The sequence below is a fragment of the Coturnix japonica genome, chromosome 6, assembly GCF_054131305.1.
Source record: "Coturnix japonica strain WE chromosome 6, WE-NBRP24, whole genome shotgun sequence".
Lineage (NCBI taxonomy): Eukaryota > Metazoa > Chordata > Aves > Galliformes > Phasianidae > Coturnix > Coturnix japonica.
Genome location: NC_140668.1, coordinates 31,924,931 through 31,947,831, shown reverse-complemented (window position 1 = coordinate 31,947,831; position 22,901 = coordinate 31,924,931). Strand labels below are relative to the sequence as shown.

The 22,901-nt window shown below is 35.2% G+C and overlaps 1 protein-coding gene across 9 annotated transcripts in view; it reads left to right on the top strand.

Moving 5' to 3' along the window:
• LOC107319318 (transcription initiation factor TFIID subunit 4-like) overlaps positions 1–22,901 on the top strand; it is a 121,415-nt gene that overhangs the window by 8,132 nt on the left and 90,382 nt on the right. For 6 of the 9 annotated variants that reach the window (XR_014947782.1, XM_015874042.3, XM_085551833.1 and 3 more), the window contains exons 3-9: positions 2,008–2,142; positions 3,293–3,520; positions 4,330–4,452; positions 5,529–5,618; positions 7,448–7,705; positions 15,824–15,929; positions 20,042–20,156. Coding sequence is in view for 8 of the 9 variants with exons in the window: in XM_015874042.3 (XP_015729528.2) it covers positions 2,008–2,142; positions 3,293–3,520; positions 4,330–4,452; positions 5,529–5,618; positions 7,448–7,705; positions 15,824–15,929; positions 20,042–20,156 (1,055 nt within the window). In the remaining variant the exon portion in view is untranslated. Of the gene's footprint in view, positions 1–2,007; positions 2,143–3,292; positions 3,521–4,329; positions 4,453–5,528; positions 5,619–7,447; positions 7,706–9,754; positions 11,500–15,823; positions 15,930–20,041; positions 20,157–22,901 lie in introns of those variants that run through there. The other 3 variants (XM_085551827.1, XM_085551832.1, XM_085551831.1) reach the window with 3 other exon arrangements.

Genomic DNA, 22,901 nt, shown 5'->3' with positions numbered 1-22,901 from the left:
AAACAGAATGCTTAAAGAATGAGCTGTTATTTGATGAAACTTCAGTTATCTTAGAAAAAAAATTGTTCTGGAGTCTTCTATTATAAGTAGATCAAAAAAGCACAAGTTGACTCGCATCGCCGTATACTTCAGAGATGAAGATTTCTGGAATTATTATATTTAATTTGTTTTACACTTCTGCCTCCGTATCTTGTTTGGAAGCCTGTGCTTGTAAAATTATGAAAAATGGGTAGGTGCTGCCATCTAGTTTTTCTCTGGTGAGCTTCTTTTTTTATCTACACTTCTCATTCGAGCAGTTGATGGCTTTTCATGCTTCTGATGTGACACATACTTGTTTGCTGGTTTTCAGGACTGTAATATCCTGTTGGCTTTTTTTTTCATAACCTAAAAGGAGAAGCATGAATTTTTCAATTGAAATTATTTGAATTTAGTTACAAAATTAAAGTGCTTCTGGACAGCAAGAAGAAAGAAGTGAGCATCATACAGAGGAGAGCAGTGTTAAGCAGCAGCTTGGCCATTGCCATCATAAGTTCTCAAACTGTTGATGTTTGAGAAGCTCTTCTCCCTAAAGCTGAGCCTATCAAGTCTGAGATAGTTCTGACGATACACTTTGACTGTATTTGTAATTCTCTTGTTTTACTATTTTGACATATTTTTTCTGGTTTGTGTATTTATTTTTCCTGTGTGTCACATCCTCCTGTTTTCCCGATAAATGCTTGTTTTACTTCTCCTAAGTAATTTGTTAGCAAATTGAGAAATTTTTGTTGTTTCCTGAAGTGCATTAACTCTATTATCAAATTAGCTATCCCACAGTATTTTTGTATAGGCAGTTTTGAGGCTGGTTCCTCTCATACAGTATTCTGGAAAAGACATCTGTGTTAGCAGGGCAGGTAGGTTGAAATGCCGATGTCTTGGCTGTGCTTCAACCACAGAACCATCTTCCTTCTATGCATTCTGCTGTTTACCCTTCATAGTGTTAACTTATAATTTTTCAACTTCTTAAAGTATCATGCCTACTCCCAAACATTAGTAGAATTAAAATTAAGCTTGCAAAGATTAGGAAATGCTGACTTCCTGGGCGATGTAGTAGTGGGTCCCATGTGTGTGTGCTTTATACTACATTATCATGTTACTATTTTTCTTAATTCCTCAAATGTGTAGATTCACCAACCTTGTATGCAGAATTATGTGCCATTTTCTTCCTCAGCTGTTCAGTGGATTGCTTCAGGCTCATTTGCTGCTTAGTTTCTAAACATCTTTTTGAAGTAGGTAGTAATAACTAAACAGAGTTTCTTTTGCAGTGCTTACCCTTGCAATAACATTCTCAACAATACAGTCAAGGGGATTATTAGCCTCTTTTTATAAGTAGAAAATAAAGTTATTAAGTGAACAATTAAATACTATGTTTAACTTTTTGTGTTTTGATTTCATTGTCCCCAGTTGCAGCCATGACAATACCGAGTCACTAACACTCCACTTTTCGAGTTGCACACTCCTAAGTGTATGGCATAGGAGTATTCACATTAGGTTATCTGTATTTGCATGCAATAGAATAACTGTGCAGCAGCACAAACATTGTGCCATTGAGGCAGGAATAGAATCTAACCTTAGGGCCAAAATTTACGTACCTTTACCCACCAGATTCTTTGGTTTGCTATCTGAAGTATTCTCAAGTGTCCCTGTGGAGATCTGTAGTGGAGTATTCATTCATGTCCTGTTTTCTTTGCATGTTAATTCACAGGCGCAGTGGAAAAGCCTCTTAAACATTAAATTTAAATATTTAGGAAACACAAAATACATGATGCATCTGTATCGCCTGGAAAATAAATATTTTTTTGCTCCCTAAACTTTCTTCCAGTCTTAATTTTCTTTGAGAAAAATTCATAGAAAAAGTGTACATAAGAAGAACCAGTATGTGGTCCTGCCAATTAGAAACTCATGTGCTGATGAATAATTACGTGTAAGTACTACATATAATTAATAAATTGTTTATTTTTCCTTTATTAGCAACCAACTTCTGTAGCCACATCTACTGTCCGCCTTGGACTTCCAGTGCAAGCCAAAGTTGTTCAGGCAACTGCGACACCTGTTAGTGCTCCAGCTGCGACTCTGCCAGGAGGTTCTATTCTTTCACATACCACAGTAAGTACTGAGAATATAAAAAGCAAAAGATGGAGGAAGAAGTTTTTGTTTATAGTAATTTCATTTTCCTAATGTGAATTTTAATGAGAAATGTTAATCTCTTTAATTTTATCATGAGCATAAAAATCAGTTATGGAATGATTGACTGACTGTCTTATGCTGGTGTTGGATGATAGCCTATATTTTATTTGGTGTTGTTTCCTAGCTAATAGGAAACAATGAGTAGTAGAATTTCAATATTTTTTTCTTTTTTAAAGTAAAAAATGAGTTGGGCTCATTAGCATTATTTCAGTGATGGACACATAGCACTAGGTTTGTCCCCTGTCGAGAGCTGTGGTGTCTGTGGCTGCGTGGTCACCAATGCAACAGTGTACACCATGCATCGCAGTGCAGGTGCCTGGGTCAGCTTGTTCTGTGTCTGTGCCAAAACTCTGCAGGTAGGTTGGATCAAGAAGTCCTAGTAGCAGCCTGCTATGCCACCTGGCTGAGCTCTCCGGTTTCTGCAGTGCCATTTGGTGTGTCTGTTTGATACTTTTTGGCACTGGGAAGGGTGGCATATTTAGTCAGATCATGCCAGTGCTGAACTGGACTGAGCATGTGTGTACGTGGTCCCCTGTTCAGTCTGATAAACTTTCCAGCTTTCTGAGATTGAGGAGAGTGCAGCAGGATCTTTACATATGGCCCAGCTATGCTAAAGACAGTTTGCAAAGTCTGTTTGCAAAGGCTAAAGCACATATGCAGCCCTTGGGCTCAAATTAGGTTGTGAAACTGTGTTATGTGTTTGTGTAATCTGGATCTAAGCTGTAACTGTGGTATAGAGCATTGTAAACCTGATGACATGACAACAGATCACTGGGAATTGTCTTGTTTATGTTAAGGGACAAATCTACAAAAAGTTGAATAAAAGAAATAATATCAATATAATAGCAATCATCTTAAAGGACTGGGTATTAACAACTCATTTTTAACTGTATGTTGATTTTTGTGGTTAAATGATAACAAAATTAGTGTTATAATAAATAAGTTAATGTTTTTATTTTGTCAGTGAAGGTGTACTTGAAATAAATCTTCTTGTCAGGCTTCTAAGAACTTTGTGGTTGGGTGAAAGATTTAAAAGAATGATCTGTTTTCCAACATAAAATACTCATAGGTGTCAGTAGCTACAACAAATGCTCAAAATTTATTCAAGACTACAATATCAACGGGAACACCAACATCTCAACAGTCTGCAGTAATTACTGGTGGACAAACCCAAGCTGCAGCACAAAACCAGAGTCAGCCTCGGCTCCCGCTTCCACCTCATACAACAGCACAAGTGCCAGCACAGCCCCAAGTCATACCAAGCTCTCCTGTACCTGGAACTACAGTTGTATCACAGGTAAGTATTAAAATATTAGTCACTTAGTTTTCTTAGAATTATTTATAGTATCTTATTTGTGAACTGCTCAGATCTATTCAGAAGTGGAAAATTTCATACAAGCCTACTTCCTGTGATGAAACAATTATGTTACAAAACAGAAACCCTTCCACTCATTTCAACTAAGTGGGATGCAAATTCTGAGAGTGGAGAACAACTGTGGCTGGTTTGCTCCATCTTGCCATATATTCATAAATAAGTGAAAATCTATGGTTAAGCTGGAGTACAATATTTCTGGTTTGCAGAGTCCTAGGACCAAATTATGACGTATAAAAATATCTTGAAAAATAAGAGAATCTGATCTTATGTTGTTGAAAAACATTGGATGTGATAGAATTTGAATGATTTCTAATTTGATTTTATTGTTGCTGCTTTGTATAAGAACATACTGAATCAATATTTTAACAAATTAGGGTAATTTAGGGAATGCTTTACACTGTGCATTCCAAAGGAGAATGCATCTCCAACAAATTTTTATGTTAGTTCTTGCATTTGTAGTTACTTCTATCAAATCAGACTGTAAGATAGGTAATATTTCTTACACTGACTTCTGTTAGTCATTATGAAATATAATGTCCAGTTAAATAAGAAACAAAGAAAATGCCAGGTAACTAACAGCAATAGTAATATAGCTACTGTTACACATGCAGTATCTCCTGCTTGAATTGGAACAATTTAATCATTTTCTCTATTTATGGTGATAGGAATTTACAATGATCATACTTGGAAAATAGCATGTGTCTGATTTTAATTTTCTTTGGCTTTTGCAGGAAATGCAAGAGAATGTGAAAAAATGCAAAAACTTCTTAGCTACTCTTATAAAGCTTGCTTCTCAGAATTCACCTTCTCCAGAAACGTCCCGCAATGTGAAAGCTCTGGTTCAGGATTTGTTGGTAAATATTTAATTACCTTTCACTAATGTTAATTATCCATTAAATTCATTTATGCATGAGTAACGTATGCTGAAAACTGCTGCTGTAATATAGGGAAAGGAGTTGAGCTTCATCTAAATGCAGATACTCTGTTATTCTGTGTATTTCAAAAATCTGATAAGGTAGACTTTCTTTTATGTTCTGAAAGGGGAAATTCAACAGAATATTTAGTATGGATTAATCAAAAATCTTGTTTTGATAGATAATTCTTTGGTCTGTGTGGAAAGTTTAGGTTAAAAATAAAAAAAGAAAGATTTTTTCCTTGAGGATTCAGAGGTTTCATGACCTTTTCTGAAAAGTAAATAGCTGATTAATGTTTTAACCACAATATGAATGTAGAAATCTGCACAATGTGATTGAGAGTTTCAAGAACTGAAGGAAAAGTACTGTGCTCATCTACAGAGTCTGAGCAGTTCTCCAGGTAGATGCCCCTGCATGGAGCCTTAACTGTGAGTGAATTTCTAGAGGAAAAGCTGTCTTTCACCTGAACAGAATCCTTGAGCTTGGAATAAAGGTTAACTAGAGTAGTCTTCGGTGCACCAGATAATTCAGAGTTGTATAAATGCACTGCGAATGGGTGCTACTTTGGAGTTGGACAAATGGTCAGGCTTCTTACATGGTATCAATCTTCAAAGAATTTGCACTTGAAAGTAGTTGATACCTATTTCTTTGAATTCATTGACAGAAACCTGTATAGTTTAAACAACTCTTAAAACATTTTAGGTAGGAATGATTAGGCAATAAGATTCTATGGTTCCAGTAAAAACTCATTCTAAGTTTTCTGTGGAACTAAGAAACAGTAACTAAACAAAGATAGCTACTTAGTGTATCTTGTAATAATGGAGCACATGTATATGAAAGATATTTATTTAGTGGAGGTTGTTCTGGTATATATATGTATACCACGTGTGGACATTTTAACATATATGAATTTGTTCTCATTATCTGAAAAAACAACCAAACAACAGAACTGAATTGTTGACAGTTTTTGATTGCTGGTTTTTTTTTTTTCCTCCTTTTTTCTTTTTTTCTCCAAGGATGCAAAGATTGATCCAGAAGAATTTACAGGCCGCCTTCAATCAGAACTCAAATCATCTCCTCAGCCATATCTTGTACCTTTCCTTAAGGTAATGTGAATATTGTTTAGATAAACTTATTTCAATGGAAATGTTAGTACTTTGAGTTTTAGAGAGTGTTTTTTAAGTGGAATTAATTTCACCTGTTTAAAGCAGGACTAGTCAACACTTACTTTGTGGTGAGGGTTTCTGCTGAAATCTGCTCAGCTGAAACTTATGCAATACTCACCTCTGTCAGGCCAGCCAGGTGCTGCTTATTCCCTTCCTGACTGGGAGCCTTGCCTATGTACCCCAGTTAGCTGCACCCAGCAGGCTGAGAGAATGGTAAGAAAGAGGGGGATCTGCTGTTTGAAACCTTGGATTAGGTTTAAGCAAGATCTTTGTGTGGTCCAGAGCTGATCTGGAGCTTATTGCTTGAGTAGCCTTGAACTAGAACAATTTATTAACCAGATTTGTTTATAAAAGTTGTTACAGCTTTGTTTAGAAATTATATGTTGTTTATTCTGTAGTGTTTCTTTACTGTTAAAATGTGTTAAGCTTTCTGTGTAGTCCATTTCTGTAAATTGCACCGTTTCCACTGGAAGAATTGCAGGGTCTGTGGAATGCTTCAAGTTCTCCATATTGTTTATTGTAATCTTTGAGATATCAAGAACTTTGAATTCATGTGCAATTGTGATGATGAAAAACTGAACTGCATAATACCATGGAAACAACTGATAAGTTGATTCTGCCTGTGGTCTGCAACTTTTCATTTAGAAATTCTAATGAGTTTCCAAACAGATTTATTGATCCTACAGGAGTAAATGTAGGGGTAAATTTAACTTATGTTTTTTTTTCCTACATTACCTAAAATAGGCTCCTTATGCAAGATTAGACACGTGCAAACCATGCTTAATTATGCTGTAACAAATCTGCAGCTATTGTTTTGAAAGCATTTTTTTTCTTATCTAAAAATTCTCAGTTTAGGGAAGATTTCCTTTTTTTTTCTTCTCTTTTCTTCCGTTGTTCAGAACTGTCTCCCATTGCTTTTGTGTTTTTTTTTTGTTTTTTTTTTTTTGTTATCATTAACCCTTTTTTCTTTCTTGCTCTTATTCTACAGTCACTTTAGCTTGAACACAAGTTTTAACTTGTTTCTTTTCTTTGAAGTCCTTTCTTGGCACCAGACATTAATTTTTAAATAAATATTAGAAGTTTAGAAAGGGCTATAGCTTGAGTTAAACACTCATGTTCTACAGCTGCCTGAGGGAGAGCACTTCAAAAGAACACTACTACCACTTAAAAAGTAAAAAGTTTATTCGTGAAGGTACGGTATAGCCTTTTGGAACTGTATTTTTTGGTTGAACTGGTCTGAACATGAAGCATACTAAAGCACACTTTTCTAATGCAGTCAGAATACATTAGATCAGTAGTAATACAGTAAACAACTATTGCTGTAGGGGAACAACAGTTAAATCATCATGTTCTAGATACTGGAGGCATGTCAGGAGAAGTAAATTGGTACAGCTTACTTCTAGCATTCAGTAGGTTGTTCTTACTCTTCTGTCTTTTCTCTTTCTATTTTTTGCCCTTCCAGAGTCCCAAGCTACAAGTTCTAGATGATCTTGACTTGGGGAGGAGGATAATATTTTACCATGATGGCGGGATTAGGGCATGTCAGTGTCTGCAGAGTTGCTAAATACAAATTGAAAGCTTACTGAAATTACAAACTGAGCTTTCCCTCTTATGTGTTCAGTGTATTTTCTTTTTCATGCAAAAGTATTTTGTACAATTGGAAAGAAAGATATAACCTTTTAGTTAGGTTTACAGCAAATTTCAGAAGATTTTATTTCAGGCAATCTGGTAAATTTGATATTTCATAAACTTTTTTTTTCTGTTTATAGAAAAGTCTACCTGCATTGAGACAATCATTACTGAATAGTCAACATTCAGTTTTGCAAGGACAGCCGTCTCAGCAGTCACTTCAACCAACCAAGCTAACACAAGTTATACCTCAATCTGCCTCTGGAAGTATTTCCTCCATTGTCACAACGCAGACAATAGGAATAAGGCAACCAAACAACATTTGCACAGTCTCTGTATCAAATACAGTGCAACCTCCTCAGGTTAAGGTGGTACAGTCAAATCAGAGTTCTCAACTGGTAGGTACTGTTGTATACAGACTACATAGCAGTTTTTAGTGTATTTTTTATTTCAATTTGTTTGGGAAATACTTTTTTATATCTTGTTCTATGATGTGCAGTAGCAGTTCATTTTATGGTTGTTTATATATGTGCTGAACCATTAATTTAGATTGCATTATTAACATATCTTAAATTTAAGAAAAGGTTGTGTTCTTGGCCTTTTTTTCTGAAATATGGCTGTTATATGATCACAGTAGAATTTGAATTAATTACAGATGTAGAACAGAAAACTTAACAAGATTATAGGTAAGAGTATAATTTTTAGGTACATTGCTTTACTTCCTTTAGAACATTAAAATTTGCTAACTCATTTTTAACTATTCTACATGTAGTTATAAAATTTTGTATCGACGTTTTGTTTTCTGTACTTTACTGAAACGTACTCTGCAGGTTGGAGTTCTACGTGATAAGATTTGTTAATTGCAGAGGTATTACCAACAGGGCAAAGCATATTCAGTTATTGAGAGGATGATGAGTTTGTCTTGTTGTTGCTTAAGGTCCTTTGAGTGTGTGTACATTTGTAATTAAAACGTGTTTGGAGTTTTTATGAAGACTCTGAGTACTTAAGGCATCATCACCCTTCTAAACAAAGATGTAAGAATTTTGGTCTGTCACTTCTATGTGTAGATGTGTGAAGTACTTGACTTAGGTTTCAAAATTAAACGAACAAGTTCCAGAAAGTGTGTTGAGCTGGAACAATTCATATTATTTAGATTCAGAAGTGCAGGTATGATGTTGTAACACCTTCTATCCTTGAATTTATAGGCTCTATAAAGGAAATAGGTTTCAGGAGTCATGGAGGGAGAATGTTTATTATTTTTAATTTAAAAGTGACATCACAGTTTGAAAACATGGGTCTTTCAAACCTTACACCTGGCAGTTAAGTTACTAAATTTAAATTGAAATTAATATAATTTTACCAGCCTTCTATGAGCACAGTTTTAAGGTGTAAGAACATTTGACTTGGTTTTTAGACACCCTATTTTAGCTTTGGTAATACACAGAGGATGTGGATGTTTTGCACCTTAACTTGACTGCTTTCCATTCAGTCATGTGAATTTTTTTTCCGAGATGTTTTCTCTCCACCTCTTCTGGACTGTTTTATTATTTAGAAAAGTGTTCCTTAGACTTTTTTAGCTCCTGTTTGTCTACATCTTGTAAGACTGAATTGACAATAACATTTGTTCTTTAAGGCAGGGGAAAAGGAACTGGTTTTGATTACAGGCAGTAGGTGTACAAATTACTCTCTGACCTGCAGAAAGCCAATTTCTGACAGCAGCTACCAGGTTCCTCACAGGTATAAATGCTTGTGGCCACTACATTTAGTCTGCTCTCACATCACAGTCCTAGGGCAAAGCCACTGCCACCTAGCACTACTTTTCCAGTGTTCTGCAACCCACTCTGAGCACTCCTGTGACTGCTAGGCAGGCTACATTCCACCTGTGAGAAACACTGATGTAGAGCAAAGAGCAGTTCAAAGATTTTCTCTTATGATTATAGCTCTTCTGGAATATTTTTTTGATGGAATAAATCCAAATTTATTTAAGACAGGTCTTAACGTTCACATATGTTCTCTCTCTCAAATGTGCCCGTGCATACACAAAACAAGCAATTGTGACATTAATGGGAGTAGAGACTAACAGTGTGAAGAGCTGCTTTGTCATTTGATGAACATATGCAACATGAAGGAATTGACAGCTGCATTGAAGAGACTGGTCTGGTGGGCAAAGGAAGTTTTCAGTCTATAGGGAGCTGATAATTCTAGAGATAAATTTTAATCTTATTGGATATGTGAGGTGACATCTCTATTTTCAGAAGGTGACAAAGTGGAGCAAAATTATGCTTCATACTTCTAGAAAATATTTAATGGAGAATGAATACATAAATGAAAATTTGTTGGCTTTATTGTAAAACTGGTCTTCTGTATTTGTTTTTAATTTATCAGTTGCAAAACTGATTAATAGAACCAAACATTACGTTAATCAAACACTTTTTAATGTCCCTCAGATTAGTACTGTACAGACAAAAGCAGCATCAGATAATACGAGATACTGAATAAAAAATCCTACATTCCACAACAGCCATCGGCTCATGTGCCAAGCAGACAACCCAACATCATCTCATATCATGCTAATAGTTGTTTGTAAGTATTGACTTTTTTTGTAGTGATAGTGATAACGCTCTTCACACTTCTTAGTGCTCCCCAAAATCAGAGCACAGCAAAGAACTCCTGGCAATCTTGCCTGGGACTTTTCCGGAAGAGGAAGATTACAGCTGGCTTGCCTGAAGGCAGCCAGCACTGATGAAGGAAACTGGCTGAGCTCCAGACTCTCCAGGCCTGAAGCTCAATGGAGAAAGTTCCAGCTGGCTATGCAGACTGTCCAGCTGCAGAAGGGCAAGCCTGTTTTGGAATATAGATCCTCTCAGACTATCCAGTTACAGTATCCATTTTCATCTTAAAAAAAGGATAATCTGTTAGCTGTTCATTTCTTTTGACTTTTGTGTTTTACAAAGGGGTCAGTATTAGGAGATAATCCACAACACTTTTGGGAAGATACAATATTAATCTTTATCATTGTATGCATTGAGTCTTTCAGAGCACATCATCTTACACTGTTTTGAATTCCATTAGTCAGAATGGTGTTTTTTAAAAGCATTACATTAGTAGAATGCTGTTCTTCTTTAAAGTCAGTGAAAAACTGCCCTTCTGCATTCAGTAGTGATCGGGTTACTCCATCTCTTAGCATTTTTGGAAAAATCATTCAGAAGTTATTCTGATTTGTTTTTGTAAGATTCTGCTGTTTTAAAACAAAACAAACACAAATAATGTTAAATTGATGGGAATGCAGAATTTTATTGTTTCCAGAAAAACAATATGAAATATATAAGAAGGCGTTCCAGCAGAACTGAGACATTTAAGGGTAAAGCTGCATTGTCTTCACATGTTATTCATTGCTAACGAAGCGTCCCTGCTGATAATTTAGATAGAAATTGGTTGAAGACAAAGAGCATGTGTGTACAATTCAGCAATGGGACTAAGATGTGTGAGCTGTTACTGTATTGATGTGATGTACATATAGTGAACCTAGTACTGTGTAAGATACTGAGATGTTAAATGGTAGCCATCTTCACTTCATGTTGTACATAAGTTCTGTCTGTAGGGCCAGTTCATGTGGCTTGTGGCTCTTCTAATGTGGTGATACTTTTCCCAGTGTGGTTTCTCGCAACTAGAGACTTCTAGTCTCTAGACAGTACTGCGCAGCTTGCAACGTAGATTGCACTAAAGGAGACTTGATCATTAAAATCTGTAGTGCTGACACAGATGAATGAGGGGATTGTATTTTTCTGTCTTGTAAGGTGTGCATCCTTTTCTAAAACTATAACAAACCTGTGTTGCATAAGAGATAGTCATTTCTATTAGAAATGGTAGCTACTACCAGCTGGGGAAATGTGGTTAAGTCTTGGGCTAATATTTTATTGATGAGACACTAATGAGATAAGCCAGCAATCAATTTCTGTAATTGTTCTAAGTGCAGTGTTCAAAGTTTCTCTAAATTGTCATCCTCAGTAGGCAAAAGCTCTTCATATGCTGATATATGCAGACATTGCCTGCCTAATTCTAGGTGTTATTGTGATTTCTGTGAATGATAGAGGTTGTTTTTATTTATTAGAAGTGTTGAAGCTGTAAGTAAATTGAATAATGGAGATTCATTTGCACATTACATGTTGTGCTGTTACAGTGTTATAAGAAATACTCCTGGAGACTGAAGCCACTTACTGAATTTATATGATAAAAAAAACCCGAAGAAACTTGAAGTGATTCATCTTAATCAAAACAAATTTAATTAGATAATCTGATTACGTAAACTAACCTGAAGACTGTGCAGGTCTAGTTGGAGTCTTTTAGAAGATAAGATAGAATAAGATAGAGCAACTGAGTATGCAAATAAAATACAGTGGCAGAATAAGCATCATATTATGTGGGGATGCTGTGCTTTGTTTTAAATCTCTGCTGAAGCCTTTCTGTCATCAGAATTGTGCTTCTAGAGGTGTATTTGTACATTTCTTTATTGACTCACAAGAAATGATTTTGTTCTTGTCCTATGTACAAAGCACCTTAGAAATGGAAGAGTACAAGTTGTCTATTTGAAAGAAGTAATAAATACCTAGTTGCAAGCTTTGAGTTGGTGTACAAGAAAATTTATATAAAAAGGTGTGATCTTTCAGTCTGATCAAAACCTATAGTTTGAAAGCTGTATGCCTGCTTGAAATACAGTTTAGTGACTCCTTAGTAGGTTGCTCTGAAAGTAATGCCTGCTAATTTCCATGGAAACTGCAATGGATTCAAAGAGCACTGTAACGGTGTTATAGCAAATTCTCATCTACAAACCACTGTTTTTCCATGTAGTCACCTTCATCAGCTGTGCATTTTCACCAGCAGTGATCAAGAGCCTGCATGCAGCGCTTCTAAAAATCTGCACCATTGGAGGTGACCCACTGTCACTGTTGCCACTGCTGAAACGCATCACCCACCACCTCACTGTGCTCACATCCACTGTTTGGGCTCCATAAATGTTCAGCAAATGTCAGTGAATGTTGGTGGATTCCACGTTTTGTGCGTGGAGGAATTCAATATTGGTGGAAAGGCTCAGTAACTAATGCCACACCATCATCCACCTCTGCCATCATGGGCCAACATTACTTTCAGAACAGCCCTCCTACACTGGGGAGCTGGTCGGACAAGTGTCCCAACAGCTTTTGTTTACTTTATTACTTCTTTGAAAACTCAATAAAGCAGCATTGTCATCTTAACATTAGAAATCATATGCTCCTTCAAAAAGTAATTTTTTTTTCTTTCTGTTTTTGTCTGGGAGGAAAACAGTAATTGTGTATGTGTAAATTTTGAGGTACTGTTGAAAAATTCTTTTACTATTACAGCATGTTCAGTACTGGTAAGTATGAATTCTAGGCCCATGAAAGCATGAACATTCTAAGTTAATGCTGCCAGATTACATGATAGCTGAGGTTTGATATGACATTTATCTTCAGGAGTGAGGAGACTGATAAATCACAAGTGGCATAGCCACAAGTGAGTTAGCAAGTGTTTACTCATGAGTGAAGATGCATGTCATATCAGTCCATAGCCATTCTGCATTTTGAATGAGTAGCTTACTCGTTTCTTCCTTCCACAGTGGGTTTTTTTTGTTATTAATTGAAAGAAAAAATGCTCAGTATAGAACTTACTTTTGAAATTTGTTTGTTCAGTTCTTTGCAGAAGCTTCTGTTTCCTTTGTTGTTGGTTTTATCTCCCCTTCTGCTAAACATAAACATCTCCGATAGCCTCAGTATACTAGCAACACCCACTTGTCTATCTTCTGTGTCAGTCTAGTTTAAGATGTTGGTGCTTGTGAGCTGATTCAGCATGTGAATGGGTAGTGTTAGATGTGGTACGTTCCTACTTTTAGGCAATGAGAAACATAAAATTGGTGAAGTAAATCATCTCCTAGATTATCATGCCAACACACTGCTCATTGCTTACATTTTCCAGGCCAAATTCTGGACAAAATAATAAAGTTTATGCTGTGGGGGAAACAGGCAAGAGGATTAGAACAATTTAAATTAGTGTAACTGATGAGCAGTGGTTTAGATTGTTAATAAATTTTCACGCACTTTAATCTACCTCTGTTTCATCAGTTTTTACAATGTTATTTGTTTATATTTGTCTGGAAAGAAAGTTGCACATCCCGTTTCAAAAACAAATTGGTAATGTTCATTCCTTAATTGTTGCCAGACTTGAAGATCACATCTGCGATGAAATATATCTTAAAAACATATAGAAGCTAAAATCTAAGTTAGTGTAAAATGTTGCTCCAAGTTCAAGTTTTTCTCAGTCTTTTTCTGTACTTTCAGCACTTTTGTTTATGCTGAGATCCTAGAATAGAGTACTTGTTAATACATTCAAAATATATTCATATATATATTTTTAATACTAAGTATAACGTCATTATTTACATAATCATAAATGGTTAAATATTAGCCTATCTTTAATAGTCTTAGTTGACCCACTTTGTAAAGTATTTGTGTGAAAATATGAATCAAATGAAACAGAATTTGATTCAGAACTCTAGAAGTTGTTTGCTTCACGGAGAAAGAATTCAATAACAGATGACAGTAATACTAGATGATACTTCCATGCACAGGTCATGTGCATCTCCTTGTTGGCGTGACTTTTGGCCAACTAACGTATGGCTGCTTTCCTTCGCTATTCTCTGAAGACTCATCCAATAAAATAAATCACATTCTCCTTTCCTGTTAAATAGTCATTTTTTACTTTTGGGCTATTATGTCTCCTTATGAAAATATACTTGTATGTGGAAATTTTTATGCCTGGAAATGGAGTCTAATTAAATTTTTTCCCTCTTTTTTGCTTATCACCTATATTCTTCTCTAGTTTGAAACTTGGTAGCTACTTTATTCTTCCCCTCCTGATTATGCTGCTATTTACTCACTGTCTGTCTTCACCTGGTGCATTTAGTCTACTTGCTCCATTTCTGTGCTTATTCCAAATACTCACTTTTCCTTCAGTATCTACAATTGAAGTTTAATCTTTAACCTGTTCTTTTTTTTTTTTTTTTTTTTTTTTTTCCTTTTCTCTTTCTGCAAGTTATAGAAATTCTTAATACTTTTACATCCACAGGTTTATTATGACCTCACAGCTTTTAATGTTTTAGGTTGTACAGGACGCAATTTCCGTAACTGAAAATGTCCCTATTTGTTTTTTCCTCCAGATTATATTAGAATTCTTGTTTCCTCATTACTCTTTTCTCCTGTTTGTAGTTTTCACTTTCTGATTCAGGAGCTCTGGTTCCTGTTGATGGAACACTTGCCTGTCTGTTCCCCAGCTCATTTTTATTCTCTACTTTTACATTTCATTTGAAGATGTGTGTGTATATATGTATGCATACATGTATATATATGTATATGTTTCTCCTTTCCTTTTCTCCATTGCACACTTTGAAGTCAGAGATTTGGTCTTTCATTATACAGCTAAATACTGCATTTGCATATACTTTGTAAGAGTAACACCTAGAGATGCATTGTTTTCTGTTCACTTTGTGTAGCGGTACATGACATTACAAATTGTCTTTGTGATGTAATAAGGGTGCAAGACAGCGACTTGGAATTCAGAAATGGGATGTATTATGCTATGGGGCCAACATAGTAGTGACTGTGAAGAGTGACTTCCAAGGTTTTTGTGGTTGTAACTTATTTGCAGCTTCCTGCCTGTGTTTTGTTTTCAAAGTTTGTTTATGGATTTTTTTTTTCCCCACTTTGCAGCATCCATGTGTATCACTGAATCCTCTGCTCAATATGTTTATGAATACCTTGTCCCTGATTTCTTTTACAATCCTTAGAAATGACCTTTGCAGGTTTTTTCTTTCTTCCTTTTTTTTTTTTTTTCTTTTTCTTTTAATTCATTTCTGATCTGAATTCTAATTTTCTGATCCAGTTTCTGTTTTGGATAAGGACCTCAAAATTTGAATAAACAAAGCCACGAGAACATCCTTTTAACATTTAAAAGATAAATAATAATCCCAAAATATTACTTTTCATTCTTGCATACATCTGATTTTAGAACTCATAGTATCTCGGATTTTACTTCTAGTATGTATTTTCTTTAAAAAGCATAGGTTTATAGCAAGAGACCTAACAGCCGTAGTTGTATACCAATAAAATTATTGCAGCGTTTTCTTTTGCAAATACTTTTCTTCTCAGTAAAGTTTGTGAAGACAAAAGTCTGAATTTTGATGTTTGCATCTCATTTTTTATGAAGGTTGTGACATACAACATTGGTGTCAAATATTATTTTATCTTTTTTAACATAATGGCAAAATATATATATATATACACACACACACAACCACACGCATTACGTGAATATGACTTTTGTCACTTGCTGGTTGTGCTTGTAGAAATCCATATGCTTATATTAGTAACTGCAGGTATTAGTATGTTTACGTTGTGTGTGTTTGTGTATAAGGAGTATAATATAAGTATACTTTTTTTTAATAATAGCAGATTATCCAGTCAACATCTGCTCAAACTGTGAAACGAAACCCTGCTTGCCAGACTACCCAGATTAGGATGCCAGTGGTAATAACTCAGACCATTAGACCACAAGGTATGGGTTTAAATGTTTTAGTGAGATTGTTACCTGTGTATGAATTTCATTGTAATTACAAATTAGTAGCATGGGAAAAACTTACAGTGCTGACGTTAGCAGGCTTGACACTTATTTTTTTACTTCATACTGGCTGAGGAGTGCATGTTTTCACTGTGCAGTTTTAACATTTCAGACCTATGCAGTTAACTGTTTTGAAGTTACCTTCGAACTCAACTTGCATGTGCTTAGTTCCTTACTCAGCTATAAGGAACTTGACTTTTACTATTGCACACTGTAGCTCTGGGCCGAGAAAGAAATGCTTCGTTTTTCCTGAAGCTTCTAGAATTCCTCAATTTAATGATCCTACTTTAACTTTTGCTCTTGAAGCAGAACATTATAGCTCCAGAGGTCAAGATAGTAGTTGGAGAAATTTCTCAGCTCACATGCTTTTTTCTGCCAGTATGTTTACTATTTGGTGAGGTCAGAGACAGTGTGCAGCAACCTGTCATGCCAGGGGAGAAAGAGGTTTAATGGTATACACAACTTTCTCAAGGGTTTGTGCACAGGTGGGTGAATGTCTGGCTGATGCATCCCACTTTTTAAGAGGGTTTTTGAACCCAAAAGTATCCTTTCTACTACCACTAGACCTTTTAGCTTTGTTGTATAATTACATGGAAGAATATCATTTTGGATATGGGGATTTAGATGATCAAGGATTTGTAATGGAATACAGAGTTTATCATCATGGGGTACTGAATCAGAAACCAAACTAATTTAAATATACATGGAAGCAATTATTTTGTCTTTTTCATTTGTCTTGGGAAAAGGAAGCATAAAAAAACCAAAACACACACACAATAGCAGTTGATATCTTGTTCACTTTAGAGAATCCAGAGGCTGAATGGACATGGAGACCAAGGTGTCAGTGTAATCCTTTTGTAGATTGTTTTTTCAGGTTAGAAAGATGTGCATTTACTTGTCATAAAAGTTATGCACTTGATAGTGCTGACACTCATGTCCTGAGTTTATTAACAGGAAGAGTATTCAGTGTCTTAACGTACAGACATTCACTTCTAACGTCTGAGAGTGAAGGCAGATTTAATTTCTGTTCTTAGTCAGTATACTGTCTCTTAAGTTGTGAATGAGAACAGTATGCAAAAAATTTGCATGATACTGGCATTGCTATCTTTTAAGCAGTGACTTCAGATCATAGATTTATTCCTGATAGTCAGTGACTGGCCAGTGAAATACAACTTAACTGGCGGTTTGGATTAAGAAAGACAAAATTCCTAAAGGTCAATTCATGCAAAGCTGTGCTTTCAAGTGAGCTTATTCCTATTTACAAGCTTTTTTTTTAAGCCTACCACTACATTGTTTTAATTACACATACAAAGCATTCGGAACAGAAATTTTAAAAATGCCCCATTGTGAAGACTATATATTCTGCAGCCCATGTCTGGAGAAAAATCTGCCTGTGTGTTCACAGCTCTAAGAAATGCCTATGGCATATTGCCGGATAACTGTATGTTTTGATTGTGATGTGTTAAGATTTTGTTCTGTGAACACCAGTATAATTGTGTTTTATGCTGGTTTAATGATTCCCATAGAAAAAGGTAAGGTACTGGAATATAGAACATTGTCTGTATAGAAAATTACTGGAGTAAAATTTTGTGGAGTGTGACTTTTCAAGGATGGTTATGCCAGAATTGATCCGACTTCCACTGAGTGTTGCATTTTACATTAATATTAATATCAATGCATCCATGTGAACAAACTAATGCTTACAGTGCTAGAGTATAGATAGGTGGCAGACTCTAAAAAGTGTTGTAGTAGTAAATGGCATCCACACTGGGGAAGTAACATTATAATTGTTTAAGGAAAAAGTCACACTCTTTTATCAAAACAGTTATCAGTACAAAGTATCTGTGAATTGAATCTTTCCAATGGAGGAATGGAGTCAAAGTGTAAAATAATTAGTCAGAGTATTCATTACAGATATTTAGCCTATGTAAAGACAGAACTAAGAACTTAGGAGCTCCAAAATGTGGGTTTATTTCTCAGAATCATGCTACTTGAAATTTGAAGCAAGGACCCAGTGTTGAAAGACTCTGTATGTCATTACCAATCTCATGAAAAATCTAGACCCACAGGTGATTTTAATTTTCAGAGTATGCCATAGTGTAAATTGGTAGTTGAGCCATAATTTTTGTCTGACTCTCTAATCACACACAGTTGTGATTTAAACTGGAAGACTTGTATGTCATCTCCAAACTTATATTTATTTTGTCAGACCCATTTGAGCAGAATTATGTAACAGGATGAAAGAAAGCAAGGCCTTTTTTGAATTTCCAGTGTAGACATACAGCTTTCCTCCAGCCAACAAGTTAACTACTCTGTTGTTGTATGTTTCCCTTAATTTTGGAGGTCAAAAGTTATCATCCGTAGAAAAGAAGACACTGATATTAGCTGCAAAGGTATATAATGTTTATTTTGGAGAAGTACTATGTTCTATTACTGCAGACATTGCAATAATTTTCAAGGCTAATACACTTAATTTCCTCAAAACTCGCTGCTGAAAGCAGAGATTTGCTCATTTTTATTATGATATAATTTCTTTCCTTTCAATTCACTTAGTAAAAACTTCTCAATTAATTAATATGAAATAGTTAAATGGACCAGACCATGAAATGACTCTATCTGTGACATCTCACAGACCTTCAGTTTTCTGATGACAAAATAGTTTTATTCCACAGGCTTAGAACTCGAAGTCCTGAATCTTGTTTTGTATTTGCTAATGTTGAAGGTTCAAGCAAAAATGTTTTTATTGAGGTTGATTAACTGAATGAACACTGTCAATTAAGTTTTTGCTCTCAGAGCGTATATTATGCTAGATGAAGACTTGGAAAGAAAAAGAGGGATGCTGGGCTCTGGAAAGCTCGCCCTTCTGCTTCAGCTTAGTGCTAAAAGGATTTATTGTGATAGGTGTGGTTTAGGTATTCAGAATTCATCAGAGTAGAATAGCTAATTTCTGCTAACATTCATACCATGACATTTTAAGGCAATTGATCCATAGATGTGCAGGAAGAACTTTAATGCACTTCTCAGTCTTAACTCCTATAGTTTGTGATTCAATACAATTGAATGGTATACAAAAAAACCCAACAAATTAAAATCTCTGAAGTCAAGTAGACACGTGACTTAATTACTTTCACTTGCCAACGTATGAGTGGGGTTTAAATAAATGGACAGAATGTGACCAAACTAAGCAGGTCTTAAAATAGGATTGAAGAAAGACATTGCAAGTCTTTTTCATTTCTCAGTACTATTTGAGTCAAATACTGTTTCAGTGTTTTCTAATGACAATTAATACATGTCCATTGACTTACCAATTAACAACATGAACATAATTATTTTTTATTAGATTTTCCAAATGTCAGGCTGGAATTTTTTATTTATTTATTTTTAATTTGGCTTCACAAGAAGCTGAATGTACACCACAGTTTGGCTCAGTTAGGAATCCCATTATCTCATATATAGAGACTTGTAAGTAAAAAACCAGACACGTATTACTTTTTAAACAAGAGCTTTTTCAAAGTAAGAAAGTAAAAGGAAACTTTTATGAGGGAGGGTATGTCAGATTTTAAAATAGTATGGGGTCTTTTACATACAGTAGAAACATCTAAAAATACTTAAAGTAACATTTTGAACTCAGCAATGCATCAAAAATGTCTGTATAAGGAAATGTGTAAAAGGTGTAGTTAATACCTTCAGTGACTAACGTAAAACATCTAAGTTAAGAACATGTGAAACTTCTTCTGTATGTTGTGCGGAATATAAAGAAAAATGGTTGACTGCCAATTGCAAACACACAACCTTTGTGTGTAATGTAACCAACATTGGCCAATGGTTTTCATGTATGGAATCTTCAGTATTCTGTAAATATAGAACAAACTGTAATGTTAATATAAATTTTATGTCTAAAGTTGTTCTTCTTCAGCAGTGTAATCTTTAAAAATAATAACTTCCTTTGTTTGCAATTTACAGACAGTTAAATTTAGTTCCTGGACAGAAGGTTCTTTGATGTAAATTGTCTAAGACAGCTCATAATAACATCGCTTGGTGTTTTTCAGGCACAGTAGGGAAGGCACCAACAATACAAGCCAGCAAAAGTCCTGGGGGCTTTGGTGTTCAGGTCTCTGCAAATCAGAAAAACAAGCTGAATGACCCTGGAGGTGGTTCTTTCAGGTAAAAAAAAAAAAAAAAAGAAAAAAAAATGCAGGAGGGTGGCTGGAGGGGGGGGTCTGAAATGTAAAATTTGGAATTGGTTTAACACCAGAGGGCAGTGTTTTACAATAATTCCTGGCTTTCTTACTGTGATTGGGTGATAATTTCCTTATTTAGTTGTATTAGAAAAAGAAAATAAAAAGGAGTGGTGGGGCATGTCTTGAGGATTTTTCTCTAAATACACTTTGGAATGTTTAATAAAGCCTTCACTTCTGTGGATTCCAATAAAAATTTTGGTAAATGAAATTATGTATGTGAAGCTTTAAAAAATACACCGCTGCTTTTATGTATGAGATTTGAATGTTCATATGGAATATATCTTGCTGAGAAGATGCTAATTGTAATGACAAGGCATCCTGTTGATAGATGACTGCTAAGCTGCAGCCATCTCCCCATAAGCGTACTGCAAACACTGTTCTTGCTAGTGTGTTTTCTCTATGTATGTGTACATTTAAGAGAAGATAAAACATTGCTTTATCTTCATGTGCCTACTTTTGTGGCAGATATTTTGTTGTTCTGTGAGTTTGTATAGTAATCTGGTGCTGCAAAGTTCAGCACAGGAGCACTGCTGCATTGAGCTGCTATTTGCAGTTCTTTTGTACTGCAAAGTTCTGTGTTTAGTTGTTTTTTCTTTTATATTTTGGATATGTTAACTGTTTGTAGTGAAAAACTGGTCTTCCATGTATTGCATTTTGATTCCTCTCTCTCTCTTCCGTCCCCCCTTCCCCCCTCCCCACTGTTGGGAGTACATTTAATGTGCATGTAATGGTTGAGCAGTTTCTTTTTCTTCCTGTTCCTTTGCTAAATGACAAAATAGTCCAGAAGGAAATTAAAATCCAGGAATTCTTCTGTTGCTCTGATGTCATCAAAACAGTAATTAATTTTGCAGGCTTAGACTTTTTCAGGTGCAATAAAAGAGATTTGGTAGCTCTTTGTGAAATATCTCTGCTTTGAGGCATGTCAGTATTGCAACTAATAGCGGTAGTACTTAGTATTAATCTAGAAGCAAAATCATTCAATTTTTTACTTTCCAATGCTTTTGCCTCCCACTGAGTATTTCAATGATTTAAAATGTCTTATAGGTTCAATTGTACTGTCTTAATAAGTATTTTTTATGTTTGTAAGCAACATGAGCATTTATTCTTCGTTAGTATAGCTTTCAATTTTACGTACACCAAAAGGGACAGCATTTTTTTAACTAGATGTTGTAAACTGTGCCAGGATTGATTCTTGCATTCACTTAGTTTATACATAGAATATATTAGGTTAGTTGGAATTGTTAATTTTCCCTTGGGGAGAAGCAAATGCTCAAGGCACTGATTGATAAATCAATAAATCTTTAGTGAGTTTGGTAAATAAGCTGTCAAGGGTGTATGTCATTTTTCCTCTAGAGAACAAATTTTAGTCAGAATGAATGTGTTTGTTTCCTTGCATTGTTTTCTCCTTCAAAATACTAAGACACAATACTGCATTTAAATAAGTCCATAAAATTGGAGGGATTTATTAAACAGCAGCAAAGATCAAGCTTTTCCTTGATATCTTAACAAAGAATTCAGTTGTTTGCATATTTGCATTTCAACCCCTAACCTTTCCTGAGGACAAATAGATGTCTGACTATTAAGCCTAAAGGCACAGAGCTGGAAATCTGTATTAATCCTCTGAATGCTGACTAGTTTTCCTCAACATTCCCAGCGTGTGTGAAGAATGTGTTTTTAGCCAGAAGGCAAACTGGCATCTAAAGCAAAGCAAGAATTTTGAAAAATAGTTGTGTTATGTATAAATTTATTTTGCCCTTAGTGTTTCATTATTGCATATTTGTTTCATTATTCTATATTCTACTTTTTAAAAAATAACTTATTCTAGCTTTTTATTCATGTAAGGAAGGTGTTGGTCACCAGAAATGGAAATGTGAACTTGGCTATTTTTGGTTTCTTATAGTCATACGCATTCTTAAACTTATGGTATTGTTCTAGGCTGAAAAACAGTGGAAGGAGTTATGTGAGAGATGTAGCAATTAGTAACGTCACAAATTACAGCTTAGCCTCTAATGTCAGCATTAATTTATTAATTGTAAGACTGCTTACATGACTTCACCAGATATTGTGATAGCTGCTCTATGACGTACAGTGTTCAGCCATGAGGCTTCTGCACTGCAAAGTTGATATAAATCTGAAATCTTACATCACCTTTTTTTTAAATATTAAAATTTACTGCTAAATTTTTAGGTGGAAAATACAGACCGTTCAATTTAGTTGACCTTTCTACTCTATAATTGAATGGAAATTGGAATTCCATTGTTTGTAATGTTTTTTCTCTTATAGTAAATATCCAGGCTTATCTTGGTACCATAATAAAGTGCAAGTAGAGGTTTACGTGGTCAGGAGAAATGAAGCAGACAGCCCCTTGATGTTTGCATGGGGCCTCCATATTGTGCTGCAGCCGCTGTGTACATTGCTGGTCTCATTTAGAAACATTAGAGCTTCCACTAATGTTTCATACTACTGAAGACAATGAAAATAACATGCTCTTGAAATAATTATTACCTGCAGTTCAGATTGTGGCCAGTATAACGAAAAAGTGGAATCATTTGTTTCCCCTGAAATTAAGTCAAAATCATTTTAGTTGGAAGGGATGTTGGGTGGTCAGCCACTCCAGCTTCTGAGTCAGGGCAGTTTGATTACACCAGGAACATGCCAAGTTCTGCCT